The 26269-nt window shown below is 39.3% G+C and overlaps 2 protein-coding genes across 7 annotated transcripts in view; both read right to left on the bottom strand.

Moving 5' to 3' along the window:
* Positions 1-15321, bottom strand: part of LOC124855799 (4-galactosyl-N-acetylglucosaminide 3-alpha-L-fucosyltransferase 9-like) — a 28831-nt gene extending 13510 nt beyond the window's left edge. Inside the window, exon 1 of the mRNA XM_047345895.1 lies at positions 13696-15321. The gene's annotated coding sequence lies outside the window, so the exon portion shown is untranslated. The remainder of the gene's footprint in view (positions 1-13695) is intronic.
* Positions 15322-15462: 141 nt separating this feature from the next.
* On the bottom strand, positions 15463-24651 carry LOC124855798 (4-galactosyl-N-acetylglucosaminide 3-alpha-L-fucosyltransferase 9-like). Of its 6 annotated transcripts, XM_047345891.1 has the most exons (4): positions 19095-21568; positions 18947-18981; positions 18073-18862; positions 15463-17856 (listed from the first exon to the last, which is right to left on the bottom strand). In XM_047345891.1, exons 3-4 carry the CDS (start codon positions 18083-18085, stop codon positions 16769-16771), a joined length of 1101 nt encoding a protein of 366 aa, XP_047201847.1. In that variant the 5' UTR covers positions 18086-18862; positions 18947-18981; positions 19095-21568; the 3' UTR covers positions 15463-16768. The 6 variants fall into 6 exon arrangements, with proteins under 6 accessions (XP_047201847.1, XP_047201845.1, XP_047201850.1 ...); XM_047345889.1 differs by adding an exon at positions 24523-24651 and having other exon boundaries at positions 18073-19555; XM_047345894.1 differs by lacking the exons at positions 18947-18981; positions 19095-21568 and adding an exon at positions 24523-24635 and having other exon boundaries at positions 18073-18254.
* Positions 24652-26269: the final 1618 nt, after the last annotated feature.

Below are 26269 nucleotides of genomic sequence, written 5' to 3' on the forward strand. Positions count from 1 at the left end.
GGTTAGCACCCGAACATCCCTTTCAGACAGCTTCTTCTTGCGTCCACAGTTAATCCTGTTGGATGTGTTTCGTCCTTCTTGGTGGTATGCTGACATTAACCTGGATACCGTGGCTCTTGATACATCACTTGCTGTCTTGGTCACAGATGCGCCAGCAAGACGTGCACCAACAATTTGTCCTCTTTTGAACTCTGGTATATCACCCATAATGTTATGTGCATTTCAATATTTTGAGCAAAACTGTGCTCTTACCCTGCTAATTGAACCTTCACACTCTGCTTTTACTAGTGCAATGAAGACTGGCTACCAGGCTGGTCCAATTTAGCCATGAAACCTCCCACACTAAAATGACAGGTGTTTCAGTTTCATTGTCCAACCCCTGTATATTTGATCACTTATTTTTTGACATTTTAGGGGAAGCTGAGCTTCCCTTGCAGTCTTAGTGCAATCGCCACTGATCAGAATTATTTAGCTTCAATAAATCTTCATATATATTGTTAGGATTATGATTATTGATTAATTAATATTCATCAAGAATTATAATTAAAAATCATAATTTGAGAAAATCAATTTCTTAACCAAAAATCCTCATTTATGAATCGAATCCAGAGATGTCTTCTGGTGTTGTAATTGTTGCTCAACGCCTTTGACAATTACAACCGTTAACTACTCAGTAATAATTAATAACTGTTACTAGATGTCACTGTTTAATCAACCGTTTCGAAACGTGGGGAACTTTAACCTTATTTTGACTGACAAATCACTCTTGCACAAAATAAACACAAACGACTTCTCTTTATCTACGTGGATATTTATTAAATCAACAGCCTGATCCACCTCGCTATTCTGATTCAATAATCTTCACCTAATCAAACATGCAAAGTTCTACACAGAAGGGTAAAATATCTAACCAAACAAAATGAAACAAAACAGCAGTGGGTGTGTATGGAATCAACCAGCAGTTATGGCAAAAGTGATAATCTGACAAAGGAATATGGTGTTGAACTGAGTTTTGGGAGCGTAGCCTCCCCCGATGTGTAGCTTAGTTACGGTGAGTCATAAAACCTTCCCCACTGCTGGGGATGTTCAAGAACACAAAGGGTTATAAAACGTTTGGCGGCAACTCATAAAACCCGAAATTGGAGACAAAGATAATGGTGAATTTCACTATGAGGTTATTATAGCAGTCAGTCTTACGGCGCACCTACGCTCAGGTGTTCGCACGGTAAAAACACAACTTGAGAAGCGTGGCGGCTTCAGAGTCCAACCGCAAGTTTCAAAACTATGGCATGCACATACAATTCAGAACACATCAGATTATAAGTGGCAAATCTAATCGCACTAAAATCCTATCTCTACCCTGCCCAGACTACTTTACTAGAAATAAAATAATAAACAGAACGGAGTTACTTGGTGGAGTCTTCCTTCTGGGGCAGCGAGTGAGGAAAAGGGGGAGGGAATTACTGTGCGTCTGCACTTAAACTCCAAGAAGAGCGTTAATCTCCGTCCTCTGGCCTCCTTTGGCAAAAGGGGAAAATATGATCTGACCGTCAGCAGTTGACTGGACGGATCGGTGCGACTGCCACAGAATGGGGGCACTGTGCCAGTCCGTTGTGGTGAAGAGAGAGCTGAGCCAAAAAGAGAAGCTCTCGATTTACCGGTCGGTCTACGTTCCTACCCTCACCTATGGCCACAAACCTTGGGTCATGACCGAAAGAACGAGATCCCGGATACAAGCGGCTGAAATGAGCTTCCACCGTAGGGTGGCCGGGCACTCCCTTAGAGATAGGGTGAGGAGCTCGGCCATCCGGGAGGGCTCGGAGTAGAGCCGCTGCTCCTCGACATCGAGAGGAGCCGGTTGAGGTGGCTCGGGCATCTATACCGGATGCCTCCTGGACGCCTTCCTAGGGAGGTGTTCCAGGAACGTCCCACCGGGAGGTGGCCCAGGGGATGGCCCAGGACACGCTGGAGGGACTATGTCTCTCGGCTGGCCTGGGAACTGTAATGGAAAGTCTTTTATTAAGTGTTCCAAAGTGTATGACCTTTAGGTTACCTCACACCTCAGAACATCTGTGTTAGAAGAGGAAGCTGTAAAAGCCATTATCAGAAGTTTAGTGGTTAAGACCCATCATTTAGGGTGATGCCTTTAAAAGAGCAGTTAGGTCTGTTCCTAGATAACTTTGTCACCTCTGAACCCAAGGAGGGTCTGGGCCATAAAACACAGACTCTTTGAAGTTGAGATAACACTGTTATGTTTGGTATAAATACCGTGTGTAACTGTTGATCGGGGCTCTGCTTAACTGACTTGCTCAGTGACAGAGTCATTCAAACGCTGAATGCCTTTGAATAAAACTTATAAAGACAAAGTCCGGATTTTCTCTTCTTGTGAGTCATCTTCTCTCCACTTGTTAAGAAAATTCCACAACCATTTTGGCGTCACGAACAGGATTTAACATGCCAGAGGAGACTACAGGATGGGACACGGACACCTGGCCAGCCTGAGAGTTGTTCTCAGTCCACTTCCATATTACGGAGGGGAGTCCGGGTGCCCGCCTGCGGCTTCTGGCCGATTGGATCCGAACTATTTGTCTTCAAATATATCTGGGTGAGAAGTTGCTCTGTATGATATAATGTATATTATTATTTTTATTACACATTAACCATCATCTCCTAACTAATTAATTAGGTTCTGGAGTTGCGAGAGGGAGGACATCAGCTGAAGGCGAGGTCACCCTGTAAGGATACAGGGAGGTTCTTACTGGTAACAAAAGGATAAAGCAAAACACAGGGTTTTGCGGGTGGTTTTTAGCAATTTTCAGACGGCAGACGTGCTGCTGAATGGGTAAAAAGGAAAAAAAAAATGGTTCTGGAACCTTGAGGCATCAGGGGTCTCTCCTTCTTCATACTCTGTGATTTATAAAATAATGAACGGAAAAAGTGGGGATGATTGTGTTAAATGTGCTTTAATTTGGAAGATAACATTGGTTTTTCACAGTGTGGAAGTTTGAGTGTAAATAAGTTAAAAAAAAAGTTAAAACTTTCCTGAAGGAAGTTTTGTTTGTCTTAAATATTGCGATCAGTCGGAAAAGAAGATAAAAGTGAAAAGGGACATTAGAGAGTCGAAAATAAAGTTGTTTTAGAAAGGAGTATAATGCATGTTATGGTGGACAACTGACTGACTGACTGATAATATTTATTTGTGCAAAATCTGAACCTACACTAAAATTTTTCTTCTGACTCTCTCACACACATATACACACATATATGGGATTTGAGTTCAACATCTGCGTTTTTGAGTCTGGATTTTAGAAACCTGCCCTTCTCCATGGCTACTACACCAGAGACGCTTCTTCAGCACGGCCTGAAAGAGAGAGATCTGCCTTCCTGCCTGCCTGCTTGTTGCAAATCGCTGTGTGAGTTTCCACCAAAACGAAACTCAGAAGAAGTCTGGCCCCACTGAGATGGACATCGATCCATGCTGTTTGCCAGAGCCAGAAGAGCGATACACTGGATTTATATTGAAAGCATCTTATGCGGGCAGAAGAGAAACAAGCCAGAGCAAAGTTTCTTCTTTCTCCCTCCTGGAGAAGTTAAAGTGGACAAAGAATGATTGAATGTCTCACCAACAAACCTGGGAAGAGCCTGGTTTTTTTTTTTGACTGATAGACAGCTCTGTGCCATGACAGTCTGACTCGATTTAGAAACTGATGGGGGTAACATACAAACACACACATATTTGCATAAATCTTTTCCTATTTTCTGCAACGAAGAACGCTTATTAACCGCTGCTCATGTGACGCTTGCTTGACGTTGACAGATATGGCGGGTTAAAATATTATTTTAGGGTTAGAAAAGTATCTTCAAAAGGGTGATAACTTAGCTCATTTGATACTTCCCAGTTAATTCTTTTAGAAAAACAAGTTATCTTTTGTCGTGCAATATTCAGGGTCAATTATTCTAGTTATTAAAAGTTATTAAAAGCAGAGGAAGTTACAACATCTCCAAAACTCAGCAGTAACAATGTGTTTCTATGTTATTCTCAGGACAGATCTGATGAAGGAGTATTTTTAAAACCCATTGCAAGCGTAACACCTGATGGGTCTCCTTCAGGCATTATTTTCTGTTGTCAGAGTTTGTATCCCATAAATCTAATGGTTAGAGACCTCATTAAAACAGGCTTAGTTTTACTGCAGATGGTCTTCATACAGTCCCTGACACAGTACTTACAGTTTGGTGCAGTTTTCGTCCGCAAGTGCTAACTGACGCTTATGGAAAGTACAAATTCATTGATTTTCACAGCAGCTGCTGGGAAGAGGTTATATTAGGTTTTTTTCTTCCCTCTTCTGATTCATGCAGCGTGTTTATTTACACTGTACCTTATTTCAGATCCTGACAAAAACTATGAAAGGCTTGGTTCTGCAGGTTCTCTTTTCTCCCTTTGAAGAAGGAAAGAGAAACCTGATCAGTTCTGTGTTGCATAGGAATCTTAAAACACTTGTTGTTTTCTAAGATATCACCAGCTAAAACTTTTGAGAGTAATTGGTTTTGTTAAACACATTTTCCTTGGTAAAACAAACCTTTAAAATGAGAATGGGAAAAATTGGGTTATTTTTGTAGGTAAGAAAGATTCTGATTGGACAGTGGTACCACACAAAAATTAAACTAATCTCATGTTTCCTAAAAGACTGCATAGAAAAGGCCTTCAGAACCGTGGAGTTATTTTCCATCACAGTACCAAGTTTTTTAAGCATGCTTTTTCTTTATTTTAAAACAGATTACTGTATTTTTGTTTGTTTTGTTTTGTTTTTGGCTTTTTAGCATAATGTTAACACTGTTTAAGAGACAATAGAATCAAAATGCTTGTAGTGATTGTTGCCTTAAAAACATGTTTTTTTGTATAATAATTAAGGATGTAGCATGACTTTTAGATTTATGTGTTTTACTATTAAAAGGTTAATGAAATAGTTTAAACTAGTTTGAAGAATTAGTTTTGCATGCAGAATCATTGGGGATTTATTAGATTGAAAGTTTCCCTGGTGCCATTAAACTAGCTGACAGTTCAAGACATGCCAAAAGTAAGGAATATATTTTTGATAAAGAATCTGAGTCACGACTTTATACTTGGTGAGAATTATTTATTAGATTCGAATTTGTAGGGTTTATGCATCTGAATTACATTAGATGTCCATTAATCTAATACTCATATTTGTACAAGAAAAATTAGGATGATATGTGACTAATTTCTAAGTGAGACATTGATGAACTGAATAACTAAAGTTTGTGTTTTGTTGTTAATGGAACTGAATTGCAGTTAAAAACATCTGGATTTTCTTTATGTTGCTTTCGTTAAATTCATAGAGACACATAGTTATGTCAGAATTCATCTCTTTGGTTCTAGGTTATGTGATCTTGGTTACTAGAACATTTGTGTTCAAACTTTTTGCTGGATTGTCACATGGGTTCGACCCTGCGCCAGAAGAGGGGAATGTCTGAATAAAGTAACATGGGGTTCCAAAAGTTTTAGCACTCATGGAAAAAAAAAGGGTAGCTCATACCTCCAGTGAGGACTTAGTGACAATGCGAAAGAGACGTACTTTGTTTATATAAATGGTGCATAGCTCCCTAAGACCACATTCTGAAAATCTCTTTGAAAGTATGCTGTTGATTCTTTTGTGAAATTTTACATCTCCACCGATTAGACCATTTTTGAACTTCTCTTTGGGTATTCTGAAACTATGAAATATTGACCTGTAATCAGGCCTTCCTCAAACATCATGTCACATTTTTTATATTCAGAATATTTAGCTGATGGTCACTGCTAGTATATCAGGTGAAGTCAGAAGATCAATTCTTTTGATTTTGTTGGATGTTTTGATGAAGTTCATGTAATTAAGCACTTAGGTTTGAGAATGGGACTTTGAATTGAAAATTAGCCAAGTGTTGTGAATGCCCTGTTCTCACTTATATAAGATTGAGACAAAGAACACAGGCAAATCTCAGTCCTTTTGAAGTGCTGTGTGGCAGGTCTCCTAATTTGGACATGGGGATATTGCCAAGATAATTTTCTTCCACATCTTTGGGTGAAGATAGGATGTTGTTTTACTGTCAAAACCTGTCCACTGTGTTTTCTCAAGTTTCACAGACGGTGAAGGCTGCATTACCAGAAACAGCCACTTCCACCCTCCAGTCCTTTATTCCTGGCGACTGGATTCTGCTCAGAGAATTTAGGAGAGAACACAGGAAGTCCATGCGCTGGAATGGCCCATATCAGATCCTACTAGACACCCAGGAAAGCTGCAGGAAAGCTCCAGCTCCTCCAGCTTCATCTGGCTTCCAGGACACAAGTCATCTTCCAACTGGATCATCCACGACCTGAAAGGTGTGAGGACAGCGGACCACCACAAGACAAAGAACTGTAAGCTGATCACTGGCAAGTGATTGAAGAGGTGGTTGAAGAACACTGTTCTTACAAGACTATGGAAGCCTAACTTCCAGCAGGTTAGAGTTCCTGTTTCTAAACATATTTCTAGAGGAGCTTCCTACGACCGCCCACCTGTACCAGACTGGTAACAGGGCAGCTTGAAGCCTCTCAGAAGAGGCAGCAGGATTTTTGTTTTTTTGTTTTTTAAGTTGTGTTTATCATTTATTTTCTTTGGAAAAAACTGTTTGCTTTCAGTACCAAAAGAAAGGACATTCCACTTCAAGGTCACGATGCAGCTATATGGAAGATGGTCTGTTCTGATGCTAATGATTGGTATTGCAAGTCTTTTATTACTCTTGTGTTTATTTTGGAAAAGGTACAGCAAAGATAATGTAAGGCTAAGGAATTATGCTAATAATACTCATCAGCGGATTCGAAGAGAGATTCATCACTTTTCTGACTACTATGATCATACTGATAATGTCTGGTGGCAACGGATGCATCAAACTGTGAGGAAGATAAAAAATGACAGTTGCTATGTTTGTTGTTTGATTCCACGTGCTATTAATGATCAACCATGTTTAGTACCTGTTCCTATTGATACTACTTCCTTTCCAGATAGGCAACATAACCAGCTGGTGGAGGTCATTTTTCCTTGGTGAGGAATTACAGGTCCTTCTCAAAATATTAGCATATTGTGATTAAGTTCATTATTTTCCATTATGTAATGATGAAAATTTAACATTCATATATTTTAGATTCATTGCACACTAACTGAAATATTTCAGGTCTTTTATTGTCTTAATACGGATGATTGTGGCATACAGCTCATGAAAACCCAAAATTCCTATCTCACAAAATTAGCATATTTCATCCGACCAATAAAAGAAAAGTGTTTTTAATACAAAAAACGTCAACCTTCAAATAATCATGTACAGTTATGCACTCAATACTTGGTCGGGAATCCTTTGGAAGAAATGACTGCTTCAATGCAGCGTGGCATGGAGGCAATCAGCCTGTGGCACTGCTGAGGTCTTATGGAGGCCCAGGATGCTTCGATAGCGGCCTTTAGCTCATCCAGAGTGTTGGGTCTTGAGTCTCTCAATGTTCTCTTCACAATATCCCACAGATTCTCTATGGGGTTCAGGTCAGGAGAGTTGGCAGGCCAATTGAGCACAGTGATACCATGGTCAGTAAACCTGACACTGGACTTCTGGCATTTTGGCATTTCCTTCTCCCCAGTCTTCTTCCAGACTCTGGCACCTTGATTTCCGAATGACATGCAGAATTTGCTTTCATCTGAAAAAAGTACTTCGGCCCACTGAGCAACAGTCCAGTGCTGCTTCTCTGTAGCCCAGGTCAGGCGCTTCTGCCGCTGTTTCTGGTTCAAAAGTGGCTTGACCTGGGGAATGCGGCACTTGTAGCCCATTTCCTGCACACGCCTGTGCACGGTGGCTCTGGATGTTTCTACTCCAGAATCAGTCCACTGCTTCCGCAGGTCCCCCAAGGTCTGGAAACGGCCCTTCTCCACAATCTTCCTCAGGGTCCGGTCACCTCTTCTCGTTGTGCAGCGTTTTCTGCCACACTTTTTCCTTCCCACAGACTTCCCACTGAGGTGCCTTGATACAGCACTCTGGGAACAGCCTATTCGTTCAGAAATTTCTTTCTGTGTCTTACCCTCTTGCTTGAGGGTGTCAATAGTGGCCTTCTGGACAGCAGTCAGGTCGGCAGTCTTACCCATGATTGGGGTTTTGAGTGATGAACCAGGCTGGGAGTTTTAAAGGCCTCAGGAATCTTTTGCAGGTGTTTAGAGTTAACTCGTTGATTCAGATGATTAGGTTCATAGCTCGTTTAGAGACCCTTTTAATGATATGCTAATTTTGTGAGATAGGAATTTTGGGTTTTCATGAGCTGTATGCCAAAATCATCTGTATTAAGACAATAAAAGACCTGAAATATTTCAGTTAGTGTGCAATGAATCTAAAATATATGAATGTTACATTTTCATCATTACATTATGGAAAATAATGAACTTTATCACAATATGCTAATATTTTGAGAAGGACCTGTATATTGTAAGGCAAAGCAGAAATGTTAGTAGATTTTCTGGTGAGCCTAATTTAATATGTGCTACAACAGGAATTCTTTATAGAATTATAGTTATGAGTCAACTTCTATCCACTTTGATAAGAAAATTCCACTACACCATTTAACTACTTCCGTATGCTTTCAGGTAGAAACACCATTCAACTTTTAAAATGCTTTCACAGCCTTCTGCTATTATTGTATAATTCAACTTTTTGATATCTTTTACAGTTTTTTTGCAATTTTGATTCAAACTTTATTACAATTTTTTCAGATTTTCAGTTTTATAATGTAATCCAATGACGGAATGTTCGTGTCGCTAGACGGTATACTGTAGATAGTTAAAACACTACAACACCTAGACACTTCAAACCTGGAGTAGATTATTCTAAACTGATGGCAGAATAATTAAAACCGAGTTTGTGATTTGGGAAACCTTTCTCTGATTTGTGAAATGTCAATAAAGGGCGATTTCAGCATTATTCCAGTACCTATATCACACTAGAACTGGTCCAGCTCCAAAACTAGAACACCTAGACACTTCAAACCTGGACTAGATTATTCTATTGTACTGGCTAAATAATTAGAGCAGAATGAAAAGAGAAGTCAAAATAGGCAAATGTGTGTTGTAGTTTTTGAGCTGGACCAGTTCTAGTGTGATCTAAATGCCAAAAAAGTGCTGAAATCACCCTTTATTGGAGTTTCACAAATCAGAGGTTTCACAAATATCATATACCATTTGAATATCCAAAGTACCTTAAACGTGAAAAGAAGTTTCAAAAGTTTGGTTAAAATCACCCTGGAAGCTGGGTTGTAACAAAAGCTGTTAATTTGAACAACTTGGTATAGCCGACCTCCCCTAACAATGTTTGTCAACAGAAGCTTCAACTGACTTTAACAGACTTGTCATTGAATTCTATGTAAAGGTAATTTACAGCACTGCATTAGAATCTTTCCACACCAAATTTGACAGTACCAACAAATATTTCACTGTTAGTCGCTTTAGTTGGGCGACTATTATAATTTGTGTTGCTGATATTGAGTAGAAGACATTGACAGTTCCAGCTGCCTAGACTTGTTGTTATTATTTAAATTTATTTATTTACCAGGACAGTGCATATTTACAGCAGTACACCTATAACATGCCAGAATTTGCTGTAGTCCTGTAGGCCAGTTGTACAGTGGCACCCTAGAAAAGGAATAGCATTGTCCCGCTTTCCCCTCACTCTCTGTGGAGACATACTGCCCTGCTGTCATGCCATCTGCACCCACAGTGGCCAGTGATATACACTCACCTGCCACTTTATTAGGTACATCTTGCTAGTACCGTGTTGGACCCCCTTTTGCCCTCAGAACTGCATTGATCCTTCATGGCATAGATTCAACAAAGTACTGGAAACATTCCTCAGAGAGTTTGGTCCATATTGACATGATAGCATCACACAGATGCTGCAGATTTGTCGGCTGCGGATCCATGATGCGAATCTCCCGTTCACAACATCCCAAAGGTGCTCTATTGGATGGAGATCTGGTGATTGTGGAGGCCATTTGAGTACAGTGAACTCATTGTCATGTTCGAGAAACCAGTCTGTGATGATTCAGGCTTTATGACATGGCGCGTTATCATGCTGGAAGTAACCATCAGAAGGTGGGTACACTGTGGTCATAAAGGGATGGACATGGTCAGCAACAATATTCAGGAAGGCTGTGGCGCTGACACGATGCTCAATTGGTACTAAGGGGCCCAAAGTGTCCCAAGAAAATATCCCCCACACCATTTCACCACCACCACCAGCCTGAACCGTTGATACAAGGCAGGATGGATCCATGCTTTCATGTTGTTGACGCCAAATTCTGACCCTACCATCTGAATGTCGCAGCAGAAATCGAGACTCATCAGACCAGGCAATGTTTTTCCAATCTTCTATTGTCCAATTTTGGTGAGCCTGTGCGAATTGTAGCCTCAGTTTCCTGTTCTTAGCTGACAGGAGTGGCACCCGGTGTGGTCTTCTGCTGCTGTAGCCCATCCGCCTCAGGGTTTGATGTGTTGTGTGTTCAGAGATGCTCTCCTGCATGCCTTGGTTGTAACAAGTGGTTATTTGAGTTACTGTTGCCTTTCTATCAGCTCGAACCAGTCTGGCCATTCTCCTCTGACCTCTGGCATCAACAAGGCATTTGCGTCCACAGAACCGACGCTCACTGGATATTTTCTCTTTTTCACACCATTCTCTGTAAACCCTAGAAATGGTTGTGCGTGAAAATCCCAGTTTCTGAAATACTCAGACCAGCCCGTCTGGCACCAACAACCATGCCACGTTCACAGTCACTTAAATCACCTTTCTTCCCCATTCTGATGCTCGGTTTGAACTGCAGCAGATCGTCTTTATCATGTCTACATGCCTAAATGCATTGAGTTGCTGCCATGTGATTGGCTGATTAGAAATTTGCATTTACGAGCAGTTGGACAGGTGTACCTAATAAAGTGGCCGGCGAGTGTAGAGCTAAATCAGTTACAGCTTATATTGACATTGAAAAAGATAATGAAAAAAATACCCTAGAGGAAATCAGTAAAACCTGAAGAAGCCTTCGGTTTACCCCGCCCCTGACACCAAAACAGTGCCAGCTTGCAGTGACATCGTAGCTTAAAGAACTCTGCAGCTACACTGAAAACTTCTCCCATTGAAGAAAATAAATCTGCAGCATAAAAAGAGAGAATCAGCTTAAGATTATCAGTGTCACTGTTTCTTTAATAGTAACATTTTATTTCAATGACTGTTTGCTTTTTAAATGTCTGATTTTACAATGCCAAATCTCTTTTTCAGTGTCAATGTAAGCTGTCACTGATTTAGCTCCATACTCTGAGTGGCTACAAGCCAGCCTAATTTACCTTTCCTTCTGCCTCTCATCCCGGTTGCAGAGAGACTGCCGTTGCTTCTCTTGGCCTGGGACTCAAACGTATAACCCCCAGCCCCAAAGTCATAAAAACTAATGACCCTCGAGCTGAAAGCTGCATGGTCAGCTCTCTGCCTGATATGAGAAATGTAATGTATATGTATGTTTTTGTTGTGAAGCTAATGGCTAGCCTTAAATTTAAAATTAATACAGCGTCCAGATTTGAAAAAGCAGCATGAAACTGAATAATACATCCATCTTTAGTAACAAATTTGTTTAACTTGTGTGTTGTTTTTTGTTACTAGCCATTAGCTCTGACATAAAATTCTTGCCTTATAGAACACAGATGTTTCTTCCACTCGGTGTCAATATAGATTTAAATTGAATCTTTACCCATCAAAATGTTTTTGACGGGTAAAATCTCTCAGCCCTAATATATTATCTGCTGTTTAATTGAACAGTAAGATATTCTAATTACAGGCTTATTTGAGTCATATTTAGTCTTGAGACATCAATCTTTTGTGTTTTGTTTCACTACAAGACAAATTAGCTGTTTTTTTTTTTTTTTGAGTGATGACAGATGGTCCAATATAATGTACACCTGTCGCCCACACAATCATCAGATAATATATTATTTTCAAATGTGGCCCTACATTTTTACTTAAAATATGAATGATTCATTTCAAATTATTTGAAATTAAATTTAACTTTAAAAAGTCTTTATTTTCTCATTCCTCAGAAGCTGCCCATCAGTTTGACCGGAAATTGTCAGACTTCACCTATGGGGATGTTGTGAAGAGATGGCTCCGGTATGCACCAGAATGAAAAGATGGCATAAAAAGGAAAGTGAGAAATGAAAATTAATAACTGACAGCCTCTTACTTGAATCTTTGCATCCATTTGCATCATAAACTCAATGTGAAATTTCTTTACAGCGGATATTCTGCTGTCAACCTTAGCCGCTTTCTGCCAGCTTTCAACAGGAGTTTAGCATTTCTGATTTCTTCTAATTCATTAAATTTCAGAGATTTTCTGCAGTCAATTTCAGCTTGTTTCTGCCAGCTTTCAGCTAAAAAATTCAGCTGACAGCATTCACACTGCATTTTCGCAGGAAATGCAAATTTTTCTAGTTCCTTGTTTAAAGCCAGAGCAGTGACCGGACAGGATACACATTGCAGCCAAATGTTCAAACGTCTTACAATGATTTACTTCGAGCCTTGCCACTCTGTGGCACCCTGGCGAATAGCCCCCAGATGCTGCTCATAAAATAATAAAAGCATAAAAGCATAACTCATTCTTGTGACCATCTCCCTTCCTGTAACATGTAAGGAAGGAAAAGCACTTACATGAGTGATAAACAATACAAAAGATATAAAAACCCTAACAACAGGTGTGAAGGGAACCTAAAACTTTATTCGAATTCGGTCACACAAGATATTAATCCCAAACACAGGAGCCAAACAGATGCTGTAATGATCAAGTTCAACCACAGACAGTGAGAACAGTGGAGACAGACCAACCCTTGCAGACCTCACTGCCCTAAAGATATAAGCTGAAACATAAGATGTTTAATTTGCTTTCATGAGCTACTGAATAATAAGATGTAGCTGTTTTTTAACAACTACTTTTACATTTTGTGTTAGTTTTGGTCATATCTCAACACAGTGTAAAATGTAATTTGTTTTTGTTCATCTGAATACATAAGTTTAAGGCTTGGTGAGGAACAGCAAAAAATTCAAAGGCAGTGTACTTATGTTTTTCCCAGAAATACATTTTGTGTGCTTTGTACACATTGTTCTCTTCTGGCATTTATCCAAAACACATTAAATTAACACAAGACCCACAGTTTCTGTCCAACTGGTTTAACTGAACTTCTGTAGCATTTGATCTAAATTACTGAAGAAATGCTGTGCATCAGGTTTTTATTAACCTTGGTACACATCAGTTTTGTAATTTACTGACTTCTGATTTAGACACCTATATGCTGAGATATATATATATATATTTTTCTTTTTTTTTTTTTGCCAAAATGAAGTAAACCCAACTACTTGTTAGTGTTATAACAACAAAAGGCAGAATTATGTGCAATGTTAGATTGCTTAACTGATTAACTGATAAACACACCTAAGACAGTTCACACCTAGATATTGACATCAATCAAGTAATTTCAGTTAATAGTAAAATTATTACAGAAAAACATGATCATCTACAGCACAGTTTTGCAATGTTTTAGTAAGAAAGGAATCAAGATATTGGTTTGCAGAAGAGGTTTGTGGAGCTGCCTCTTTTAGTCTTACCTTCAATGGCAGATTTGGAAAATGAAGGCAGCTTCTAAGACGGCCGCCTGAAAATATGATAATTCTTCAGCTGGTGTAAAGCTTCGTCTATTGGACACTACATGAAGGAACAATGCTCTTTCTGTTTGTTTGTTTGTTTTTAGGAACATTCACATCACTGTCCACGCCCAAGACTAAAGGTACGAAGGGGTGGAGCTGCCTGATAGGAAGCTACCTCCAACGAATAATATTATACACCAGTAAACAGAGAATACGTAACTGAACAATGCCACATTCAAAAGTCCTGTGGCCATAACTCACTACTATAAAAAGTTTGGGTTTTTTTCAACAAATAACTTTGTTCTCTCTCTTTCCTCCTCTCAGTTGAGGTAAAGTTCAGCTTGCATCTAATGCATGTTGAAACAAGACACCTATTCCCAGTGTTCCATGAATGACTATCTTTCCTCACAGATATTGGTTTTGCCCTTTAGGGCAAAAACAGGTTTGACTGTACAAACCTGCAGCGTTTGAGTTTTTCTTTGGCTGGGAGAAAAAGGCACCCATAACCCATAAATGTACAAATACATCAGAGAAGAGATTTGTTAATGAATTGAAACTTGGCTTAAATACAAGCCACTTCTCAAGTCACAAAAGTCAGTCTACAGTTCAAGCCTGTGTTAAACAGCTGAAAGACAGATGTGTATTCGACACAATTGTGTGTCTTCGGTTATTTGGGTTTCACTGTTTCATGACAGTATCTGTGAAGTGATTGAAACATTCAATACATTTTCTGTAAACATTTGCCGTTTTTTTTTTATGATTTCCAAATTTAGAGCATGGGTCAAATTATTTGTAAAGGCAAGGGAGAGTAAGACCGGCCTAATTAAGACCATTAAACGTTATTTCTAAATGAATAATCTGAAACCAATTCTGATCATTGAGAATCTCCGTGTATCTGTTATCTTCGTATGATTAAATGAAATATCACCTTCAATTTTTCATGTAAATAAAGTATTAGATTTGGTTAAATTGTTGGCTCATTTCTAGGGAATAGAGGAAATATTTATTATTATCACTTCCTAATTATAATGTGGTTTTTGTTAATTAAAAATCAGGAATTATGTATTAGCACTTCTTGCTTTGTCCTTTTTTATTGTGCTTTTTGAAGGTGGAGGACTGGGTTGGTCTGTTATTTTTTATGTTGAGCTTTTGTTTTGCTTTATAATTGCTCCATGTACTAATGATTCTTTAAAACACCTTAACGACTTTAAAGAAGCTCCAGGCTTTGGTTGAGGAACTTCTTTACTCGAGCTTGGGTTGAACATCAACAGCAAAAGTCAAACAGGTTTTTTCTAATCTGAGCTCCCTTATATGCTAACCTTATTATCTAGCTAAATATTTGAAGTAATATTTTAGGATTACAGAGAATCACACATATATATGGATATAATTACTCAGTTGTCCTTATTTTGCACTCTGTCATCTTTCTTTAGAACAAGGTCACACATTCTAAATGGTTAATAGACAACAATGAGTGACACTTGCTTTGTAAGTGCACAGAAGGTGCGCCATATTACATCATCCTTTACATTGCATCTAATTCCCAGGTAAGCAATGAGGGGCTTCTAGACCCTCGATAAGGGCCTAATAAATTTACAGTAATTATTAGAAATAAAATTTTAAAAACATTTCAATAAATCTAATATTTATCCAAAATAAACTCTTCTATTATATAAGAGAAATATTTGCTTTATACATATATTCAGAAGAAACACTAGCCCAAACGAGTTGCACGGTATGTGTTAATTTACAGTTTTATTTAAAAGCAGCCAGAATTCAGAATTTATCCAGCTCTGTTGCTAGGTAGACAAAGACTATGGGTGTGTCCCAATTCAGGGGCTGGATCCTTCGAAGGCCGTATTTGTAGGCCGATTGCGTCACAGCGCGGCGACGAAGACTGTCCCAATTCATAAATCCTTCCAAGACTCCTTCAAATACGGCCGACAATTGTGTCCTTCTTTTGCCCGATTTGAAGGATGGGTCGTGAGTATCCTTTGCGGTCCATCATTTCCCATCATTCATTGCGGGTCGAAGCTGATTGGTCAAGCAGGGTCAGCCATGGCGGACCACAGCGGCAAAAGCTGTGAGTAAAGTTTGAAAAATTAGACTTTTTGTGACACAAATTAACTTCTACAATGTTTTTAGTGTGGGAATATAACTATGTAGACGTGAAATATCTGCTTGATTTATCAAGACATCGCTTAATTTCAAACGTGGTCTGACGTGTTCGGAGTTTTCCGCTCCCGCCATAGTAACTGCCGGCTTGCCTCGCCAGCCTTCCCGGCGGTGAGGCTAGACCATCCCAATCCGCAGCTGCTCATTTCCGGCCTCCGTGGTTTTGGAGGTCGACGAAGGACCCAGCCCACGTAGACCGGGTCCTTCGAAGGATCCAGCCCCTGAATTGGGACGCACCCTCTGTCAGCTCTGTGATTAGTGGTCCCCTGGAAGTTCCGCCCAGTGTACGGACCTCTAATAACAGCTGAGCCCGTGCATTTAAACATAGTTAATGGATTTCACCCGGGGACTAGTAGCTGGTCGCTACCATGTGCTGAGACTTCCGCTACAGTGAAGATGTTGTAAGTCATCAGATAACCGTGTAATATTAACTTTCAAAATTTGATTATAAACCTGAAGGACGACCCACCTCAAAACTGAATTTAGAGCAGAAAAATCTGGTTTCTTCACATAGCACTGAACAAAGGATTGACCTTAAATCATCAATATTTCTCCACCAAACGTAAAGAAAGATTCACAGTCCAAATGTAAACATAAAAGAATATGTTTAAACATAGCTACAGATTTCCATACTTATGCTTGACAGTGTTAAACAACCTTCACATTTGACTTCAGTGCTGTGCATAGGTGACTTCTTCACTATCACAAATGAGACGTTTTTTTTTTCAATTCTTCAATTAAATATTACATAAAGATTTTCACCTTAATGTTTACCTCAACAGGTAACTAAGTTGTATATGTGTCCTTAGTACCACTTTATGTTGAGGTAATTAGTGCTGAATAGCCTGTATGGGGACCATCAGCCCCAGTACCACTTGTTAAGGTTATTGAATGCCCTGTATTCTTTGTGCCGGTTCAGGTAATCACAAGCCTGGCATGTGTGCTGTGCCCAGGAATTCACTACTTTTACTTTAAAGTGCTGCCGCCATTTAAAGTAGCCGAGGTACAGTTCATCATTCTTATCAAGAAGAAGTAGGTACTCAGCCAGCTCTTTGGGTGAGTTGAAATCATCCACATGGATAAAAGCGTCTCCTTGAACAAAGTTCTCGTAGTTCTGCCTGGGTGGGCCGAGAACCACCGGCACCGTGCCCACAGAGAGCGGGTTGTACAGTTTCTCCGTGATGTAGTCCTTGTGGATCGAGTTCTCGAAGGACAAATAGAACTTACAGCTGGCCATAGTAGGGATGTAATCGTTTTTAGCGATGTACTTCCCAAATGCATGTCCATATGCATGAACCTCAATGTGTTTGTACAACTCATTGTAATATTTTACCCTCACGTGCTCAGGATTCCAGTTGCTGACAATCCAGCAGACCACTTTATTTTTGCTTGGTGGTACAAAGTCCTCCACAGTCTCTGCTGCTACAATAGACCCATAAGGCACTTGGATGTCAGAATCCTGACGGTAATTGAGAGTCAGATTGAACAAATTATTAATCCCAGCCAACTGGGCTGAATGCGAAGGCGACTCCAAGTTCATCCAAATCCATTTCTGGAATGGGGGCCGCTGCGATTTCGGCAAGTTGGACAGGTCCCCAGCAATGTCTCTGTGATGGATGACGACCCCGTCCGATTTGTTGTAGAACTTTCTGTCCCCTGTGATGAAGCAGCCCTCGATGTTAAAGTTGGAGCTGCAGATGTTAGCTTCATAGGTTTGTCCAAAGGGCCACAGCCAGACAAGAACGGTGGTCAAGTTTTTGTCCCTTTTTGTGGTAAAGACATTTTTGATATGGTTTGTGGAATCAGATGACTCTAATTGACCATTTAACCAGCTGGTGGATGGCTTAAAATACATGAAAAAGACAGTTACAAAACATCCGATAATAAAAATACTGAACAGAAGCGGTCGGAGGATTTTGTGAAAAGTTCCAGATGACATGCTCTGTCCTGAGAAGGGGCACAGAAAACAAAAAAAACACATTCAAAAGAAATACATTTAAACATTTTTCACCTATTTGTGCTTACAATAGCAGATTGTTGAAGGTCATTTATGCCAACTGAAAAACAGCTCTCTTGAATGTGTACCCAGCTAAGCACAACAACAGAAATACTGGGAAACAATTCTGAACAGTGGTGCTTTCTCAATCACTTTGCTTTACAGACCTGTTGGCTGCATGCTGACATCCACACAAAGCCCTTTATTAATCTGTCCTACAAGAACAAATCTGCTGGTCAGCTCTTGTAGATGCTTCCTTGCTATTAAATGCAGTATAACAGGTCCTTGATGATCCAATGAGGTATGGTTTGGTTGATCTCGAATTAACAGGACTTCCTAAGAATGGCTCCTTCCATTTGATCATGGAATAAAGACAAGAAAAAATAAGTTAAGGAATGAGAGGAAACACATTAAAGACTAAGCATTTCTGAAGATTTTATATAAAAAGATGCAGAGATACAGTTCTGGACAGAACTTTACATACACTCATCATGGACTTGAAGGTGATGTAAATCTGAGCTGTTGATGCATTTAACCATAGTTTTTCATGCTTGAATATGCATAATAATAAACGGATATATTATAAAATAATGAAGTGGTACAGTTTGAAATTATTTTGGATTTTCTATAGTCTACAAAATGCCAACAGTAGAGAAAGGCTCAGATATGATACACTAATATTTGGATTAATGTCCCTTAAGAAATTGCAGAAAAATTACATACTTATTGTAGTTGTCAGTTAGGTTCTTTAATATTTCTTGCAGGAGATTTGAACACCTTTCCCACCAGAAATGGTAGACTTCATTTAAAACAGTTGGTTTTCTTACATGGACACTGTTTTAAGCATAGTCCACCAGTTTTGAATAAAGAGTGAAATGGAAGTTTCAGTTTGTGTCGCCTCCTATCCGAAAACAGCCACACCACATCAGAAGGTGTAGGTCTGTGTTTCCTCAGGAGCTGCAATAAAGTTTAAACATTTAAATGAACAAAGCTTTAGTTGTTAACTGGGACTTCTTCTGCATTTATCAATACCCGGTGTACCTGGTGGGATGTGGGGTAGTCGCTTTATCTCTAAACTACATAAAAAAAAAGACACAACCCAATTAGTATTTTAGGCTAACATTTAGGTAAGACGGTTCACATGGTTTAATATGGAGTTGAAGACGAAAATTCAATCTGGGGGACTCACCCCTCCTCCAGCTTTACCCAATGGCTTCTCCGTGTGTCTCCGCACCAACCAATCAGCTTCAAGTCTGCAATAATCCTCAGCCAATGATCCTTCAAGGCTCTACATTTAAAGACTCCCATCCATGGATCTTTCAGCTGTCAGACAAGCTTCGATTCTCCTTCTAAACATCTACGAGATACTCCTGCCTGCAACCCAGCTCCTTCTACCACTTCACCCGGTCGTCCCCGCCAACAGCTTCTCTTTCGAGCAGTCATCCGGCACCAGCAGCTCGTTAGCCATCAGAGGGTTCTTTGTTCTCGTCTTCCTTTCTTCCAGCACTCCTCCTGCCCAGCAACTCTCGCTGCTGGCTTTCCACCCCAGTTTCCTCTCGATCCAGATGGTATTTCTTTCTTTACGTGATGTCATTCTCCCGGCTGACTCGCTCCAGTTTTCGGTCTCAAGTCCTGGTCCAAAACCAGCCTCTTGAACAGATGATTCACAATCATTTGTTGTCAAAACTTGCACGAGAACTCATCATTATAGCTAAGAATATACAGAACTTATTACCTACGTATTTCTAACTATATCCTGCTTTAACTTTTGCCTTTTTCCTTTGAGTTCTCTTACCCTATTTACCACGCATATTAAACTTGTAATTTCTTCGCCCGGCAAACCTTTGTAAATTTTGCTCTCCCTTTACTCACCATTTTACCCGCTTCTCATTTTAGTCAGTTCTAGCTTTTATTATCTCAGTCTTTTGACCTTGTCGTTTCAAGCTCCCCTACACTTGCAGCCTATTAACAGGCATCAATTTTATCAAGATCATGTTCTGAGCCCACACCAAGCTTTTCTCTCTTCATGCCATTTAACTTATTCTCAAGACATTTCAAATCATTGCATTACACAGCCTGACTCCAGGCTGTGGGAGTCTCCTTACGATCCTTTGCTCCGATCGTTTTGTTTTTTAACTTATTCTGAAGCTTTGGCATAAATAAGTGACGGTTGGCTTTTTTAGTTTTAACTTATCCGTGCTTTCTCCTACTTGTTCATCAGGCACGACCAAGTCCTTCTCTCTCCTCGCATAGTCAGGTTTACCAAATTTCCATCCTTCTGCTCGTCAGCTATCACTTATTTTCCCTTTGCCTGTTAGGCTCGCCCACATTTGCATCCGCCAGGCTTAGTTAGGTTGATCCTAATACACGCCTCATCAGGCGCGTTTCAGCCTTAGCAATTTATTTCATTCCCTCTCCAGCCAGTCTGCTTCTTCTTTCGCTTTCACTCGTTAGGCTCAATTTAGTTCTTGCTCAACAATTTGTTATGTTTCCTTTCCCTTGACTTTGGTCAGATTCATGTCCTTCCCCTTCTCTGCCTGCTAGGCTTCTGATCTTCCATCATATGCATCATATGTTCAGACTTCCTTTCGTTTTGAACTAAACAGCCTCTCAAATCCTAAGTAGGATTTCATGCAATTACTGGTGATGGATGGCCTTTTAAATTGTTTTATCATCTCAGGTTTGATTCATCTCATTCATTTTCTGTTTCCCAAAGTTCTTGTCAGCATCTTGAATACCTTTCATTCATTCTCTTACCTCCTCGTCAGCTTTCATTCTCCTCCCAGCAGGTTCAACCTCTGGGGTAAAGTCTTATTCATTTCAAGCAGCTCACTCATCTTTTGCACGTTCCACACGCTCACGCACCTCTGCATGCTTGAAGCTCTCACTACACGCAAGCTTCGCAAGAGAAAGCCTACGAAGGGGCACTCTCCAGCATTCATTCATCGTTTTTGTTTCTTTTATTTATTTTGGGGCTCTCTCCTACCCCACCTACGGGCCTCATGTTCCATTCCTATGCCTAACGTGGGCTCACCACGTTCATCCATTCATCATTTTCATGCCGTCGAGGCCCATTACATACATACCTACGCTGCTCTTTCTATATCTAACTCGTTTCTCTCACCCATCATTCTATATCTACTTCATAGCCCGGTATTTCCGGCATTTTACTTTTCTTTTCCTGCTGTCATTCTATTACATTTCAGCCTAGGTTTGGCCTCGGTCTTTTGGGGGAAGACAATTCTAATTCTAATCCTAAGACGTTCATGAATTATCAGCATTCATGTCTTCCTCTGGGGTCTGAGCGCCAAACAAATATCCATCGTGTAACTTCTCTAATCGCATTTTGTGTTTCTTATTGTGAGTTTCTACAGGATTGAAATACTAGATGTAAACAATTGCTATGTTGAAAAAGTCATTCTGACACACAAAAAAAGCTTTTAAAGGCAATAATTATTATTTTAAGACAAAACAATCTGAGTATGCTACTATTACTTTGTGCTCATCACAGCAAATGATAAATAAGGGTTGCATCCAAAACAAGTTAGTACATGGAAAGTACAGTATCTAACATTGCTTAGTGGGTAAGATTACCCACTCGTTTAATGTGCCTTTCTATACATCAAAGAATATGCCAAGCTGCACAGTAATTTTAGTTTTTCATGCACTGTTTGAGGATACCTTAGCAAATGGAGTCTGAACTTATAATGGCCACACGTTTTTTAACTAATTTGTTATTTTCCTGATCAAGGTGTCAATCACATCCAGGCCTTTAAAACTCCCAGCCACCAACACAGCTGAGCTTGGGCACAATTGGGAGTGTGTGTGTGCCTCATCCAACTTGGAGGTCCTGTGAGTTGTGCTGGATTTATTGGTATGGAAAAAGGCATTTTTTAACAAGTACTTTTTTAGTTTGTGTTGAGAATTGATCAAAACTGTGTAATATGTCATTTGTCTTGATGATTTTCCCAGAAATACATTCTGTGTGTTTTGTACACGTTTTTCTCATCTGGCATTTATCCAAAACACATTCTTGAATTAAATTAACACAAGACCTACAGTTTCTGTCCAACTGGTTTAACTGATATTGGTATGGAAAAAGGCGTTCTTTACAGTGGCATTATTCCTTGTTTAAAGCCAGAGCAGTGACCGGACAGGATACACATTGCAGCCAAATGTGCATAAGTCTTACAATAATTTACTTGGAGCTTTGCCACTTGAGCGTTTAAAATTCTTTTTCACAACCTAAATAGGTGTGGTGGCAGCATAGATACACGGTCTCTGCTGCCACCACACCTGCTTATGCCTCGCCCAGGACCCCAATTTGCTGCCACCAAGATAATAAACCACCACAACCTTCTCACAAAAGTTTAGTACATGCTCAAACAAGTCAGGAAACTATTACGTGGTAGAATGTTAATGTGCATCAGAAGATGTGCGGGTCGAAGTAGATTGTTCAAACGGAAGTAGCAAAGGCCGGAGGAGAGAGAAAAGTTGTGAATAAAATTATATTGCGCATTCTGTGAAACAACTGAACTTCAACAGTGTTTTTAGACGAGAATGTAGTTGTGTAAACCTAAAATATCTGATCAGTTTATCAAGATATCGCTTAATTGCACAAATGCACCGATGTGTTTGTACGCTGCCCCATAGTTCGCCAGCAGAGGGAGTTCCTCCCAGAAAAGGTAGTTGCTGGGAGCTCAGAGCAGAGCAGAGCCTGCCCGCGGACAGACCGCATCTAACGTGTCGTCAGATGTTGATATGGTTAAGAGATGGTTAATATGTTAAGAGTTGTTCAGTAATTGGTTTAGAGGAGCAGGTAAATCATAGAACTGAATGTGATGCATTTATATTTCGTATTCTTAAATTGTAGGTTATAAGAGTGAAAGAAACGCTCCAATCTTAAGTAAAAGTAAACTCTAAATGGAACCATAGTAATTTCTGTATACAAAAATGAACCAAGAAGTAACTTGGAATTTTGGAAAATGTTCAGAAGTATTAAGTATTGTGAAACTGAAGTAAGATTAAGGTGTATTGTTTATTATTGTGATTTTTCTGGTAATAAATCCGAGCAGAGCCTGCCTGTCGACAGACCGCATCTAACGTGTTGTCTGTGCTTTTTCCTGCAAAATACAGGGTATTAGCATGGCTAAAAACACAGATCTCTTTTTTGAGGCCTGTAACATAAGCCATTTAGCAATATGTAAAAGGGTAATTAAAAACCGTGTAGTAATTTACAGTAGAGACAGCATTATTAACCTTCAGGCTCCATTTATTCGGCTTCACAGCTCTGTGCTTCACGCCAACACGGTTGCTAGGCAACAGAAGTTACGCTGAGGTAAGAGCAAGAGAAACGCAGACCGACGTAACACCGGCGGCACACTATGCTGATCTGGCATGTTTAGCTAATAGCTACAAGTAGCATAAGTGTTGCTGTTTGACCATCATTTGTTTACATGACTTCTTATAGATGTTCATTTAACTTGGTGATTGACATCCGCCAAGCTCATGTAGCTGCACTGCACCAGCTCAACATGCCGTAAAGGAAGTTTAATCTGATGTGAAACGTACATCAATGAATCTGTGTTTGATTAATCTGTGGCTATCCTCAAGGACCCGGATGTGTGACACAAAAAACTGAATTTTGGACCTGAAATTGAATTTCAGACCTGGAAGTGAAAGTAGTCAAATACAACAAAATACATTTTAAAAGCAAAGGAATTCAGTTTCAAACCATAAAATTCAGTTTCAGTTTAGTGAATGTTTCAAACCAATGCATTTAATTTCAAATTACACAAATACAAATTATGTCAGAGCAACTCAAATTCAGTTTCTGATGGCAGAAGTTTCTTCCCATAATTATAAGATGTAGTTGTTTTTTTAACAACTACTTTTACATTTTTAGTTAGTTTTGGTCATATCTTAACACAGTGTAATATGTAATATGTCTTTGTTAATCTGAATACTTGTAAATTTTAGGTTTGGTGAGGAACACAGCAATTTTCTATGTCTAGATACATAAAAGTTGAAAATTCAAAGGCAGTGTACTTATGTTTTTCCCAGAAATACATTTTGTTTGTTTTTGTACACATTGTTCTCTTCTGGCATTTATCCAAAACACATTAAATTAACACAAGACCCACAGTTTCTGTCCAACTGGTTTAACTGAACTTCTGTAGCATTTGATCTAAATTACTGAAGAAATGCTGTGCATCAGGTTTTTATTAACCTTGGTACACATCAGCTTTGTAATTTACTGACTTCTGATTTAGACACCTATATGCTGATATATATATATAGATATATATATATATCTATATATATATATATTTATTTTTTTTTTGCCAAAACGAAGTGAACCCAACTACTTGTTAGTGTTATAACAACAAAAGGCAGAATTATGTGCAATGTTAGATTGCTTAACTGATTAACTGATAAACACACCTAAGACAGTTCACACCTAGATATTGACATCTATCAAGTAATCTCAGTTAATAGTAAAATTATTACAGAAAAACATGATCATCTACAGCACAGTTTTGCAGTGTTTTAGTAAGAAAGGAATCAAGATATTGGTTTGCAGAAGGGGTTTGTGGAGCTGCTTCTTTTAGTCTTACCTTCAATGGCAGACATGGAAAATGAAGGCAGCTTCTAAGACGGCCGCCTGAAAATATGATAATTCTTCAGCTGGTGTAAAGCTTCGTCTATTGGACACTACATGAAGGAACAATGCTCTTTCTGTTTGTTTGGTTTTTTTTTTAGGAACATTCACATCACTGTCCACGCCCAAGACTAAAGGTACGAAGGGGTGGAGCTGCCTGATAGGAAGCTACCTCCAACGAATAATATTATACACCAGTAAACAGAGAATACGTAACTGAACAATGCCACATTCAAAAGTCCTGTGGCCATAACTCACTACTATAAAAAGTTTGGGTTTTTTTCAACAAATAACTTTGTTCTCTCTCTTTCCTCCTCTCAGTTGAGGTAAAGTTCAGCTTGCATCTAATGCATGTTGAAACAAGACACCTATTCCCAGTGTTCCATGAATGACTATCTTTCCTCACAGATATTGGTTTTGCCCTTTAGGGCAAAAACAGGTTTGACTGTACAAACCTGCAGCGTTTGAGTTTTTCTTTGGCTGGGAGAAAAAGGCACCCATAACCCATAACTGTACAAATACATCAGAGAAGAGATGTGTTAATGAATTGAAACTTGGCTTAAATACAAGCCACTTCTCAAGTCACAAAAGTCAGTCTACAGTTCAAGCCTGTGTTAAACAGCTGAAAGACAGATGTGTATTCGACACAGTTGTGTGTCTTCGGTTATTTGGGTTTCACTGTTTCATGACTGTATCTGTGAAGTGATTGAAACATTCAATACATTTTCTGTAAACATTTGCCGTTTTTTTTAATGATTTCCAAATTTAGAGCATGGGTCAAATTATTTGTAAAGGCAAGGGAGAGTAAGACCGGCCTAATTAAGACCATTAAACGTTATTTCTGAGTGAATAATCTGAAACCAATTCTGATCATTGAGAATCTCCGTGTATCTGTTATCTTTGTATGATTAAATGAAATACCACTTTCAATTTTTCATGTATATAAAATATTAGATTTGGTTAAATTGTTGGCTCATTTCTAGGGAATAGAGGAAATATTTATTATTATGAATTCATAATTATAATGTGGTTTTTGTTAATTAAAAATCAGGAATTATGTATTAGCACTTCTTGCTTTGTCCTTTTTTATTGTGCTTTTTGAAGGTGGAGGACTGGGTTGGTCTGCTATTTTTTATGTTAAGGGTTTTTTTTCTCTATAATTGCTCCATGTAATAATGATTCTTTAAAACAAATTAACGGCTTTAAAGAAGCACCAGGCTTTGGTTGAGTAACTTCTTTACTCGAGCTTGGGTTGAACATCAACAGCAAAAGTCAAACAGGTTTTTTCTAATCTGATCTCCCTTATATGCTAACCTTATTATCTAGCTAAATATTTGAAGTAATATTCTAGGATTACAGAGAATCACAGATATTTTCGTTGTCCGATGAGCTAACCCCTCCCTTCCTACTTCCCTATGTCTAAAGGTATTGCTCAATCCAGCTCTCCATCCAACGGGTCCGGACTTCCCTAAACCTGAAAGATCTTACTAAGCAGGTTTACTGAAAGTTCTGTTTAAGCTGGTGTTGAGAAATGACTCGCCTAGCCTCTGACAGCCTGCATCCAGATGTTTCGCCCTTCTTCAACTGGAGGTTTGGGCGACTGAGTAGCCTCTCACAGTCATCCACACCTTCGACAGTCACTTTTGTTCACAGCTGGTGATTCCCTAATTTTACAACTGGCTCTTGGTATATGGGCTAGGTTA

The sequence above is a fragment of the Girardinichthys multiradiatus genome, chromosome 19 (assembly GCF_021462225.1).
Source record: "Girardinichthys multiradiatus isolate DD_20200921_A chromosome 19, DD_fGirMul_XY1, whole genome shotgun sequence".
In the NCBI taxonomy this organism is placed as follows: domain Eukaryota; kingdom Metazoa; phylum Chordata; class Actinopteri; order Cyprinodontiformes; family Goodeidae; genus Girardinichthys; species Girardinichthys multiradiatus.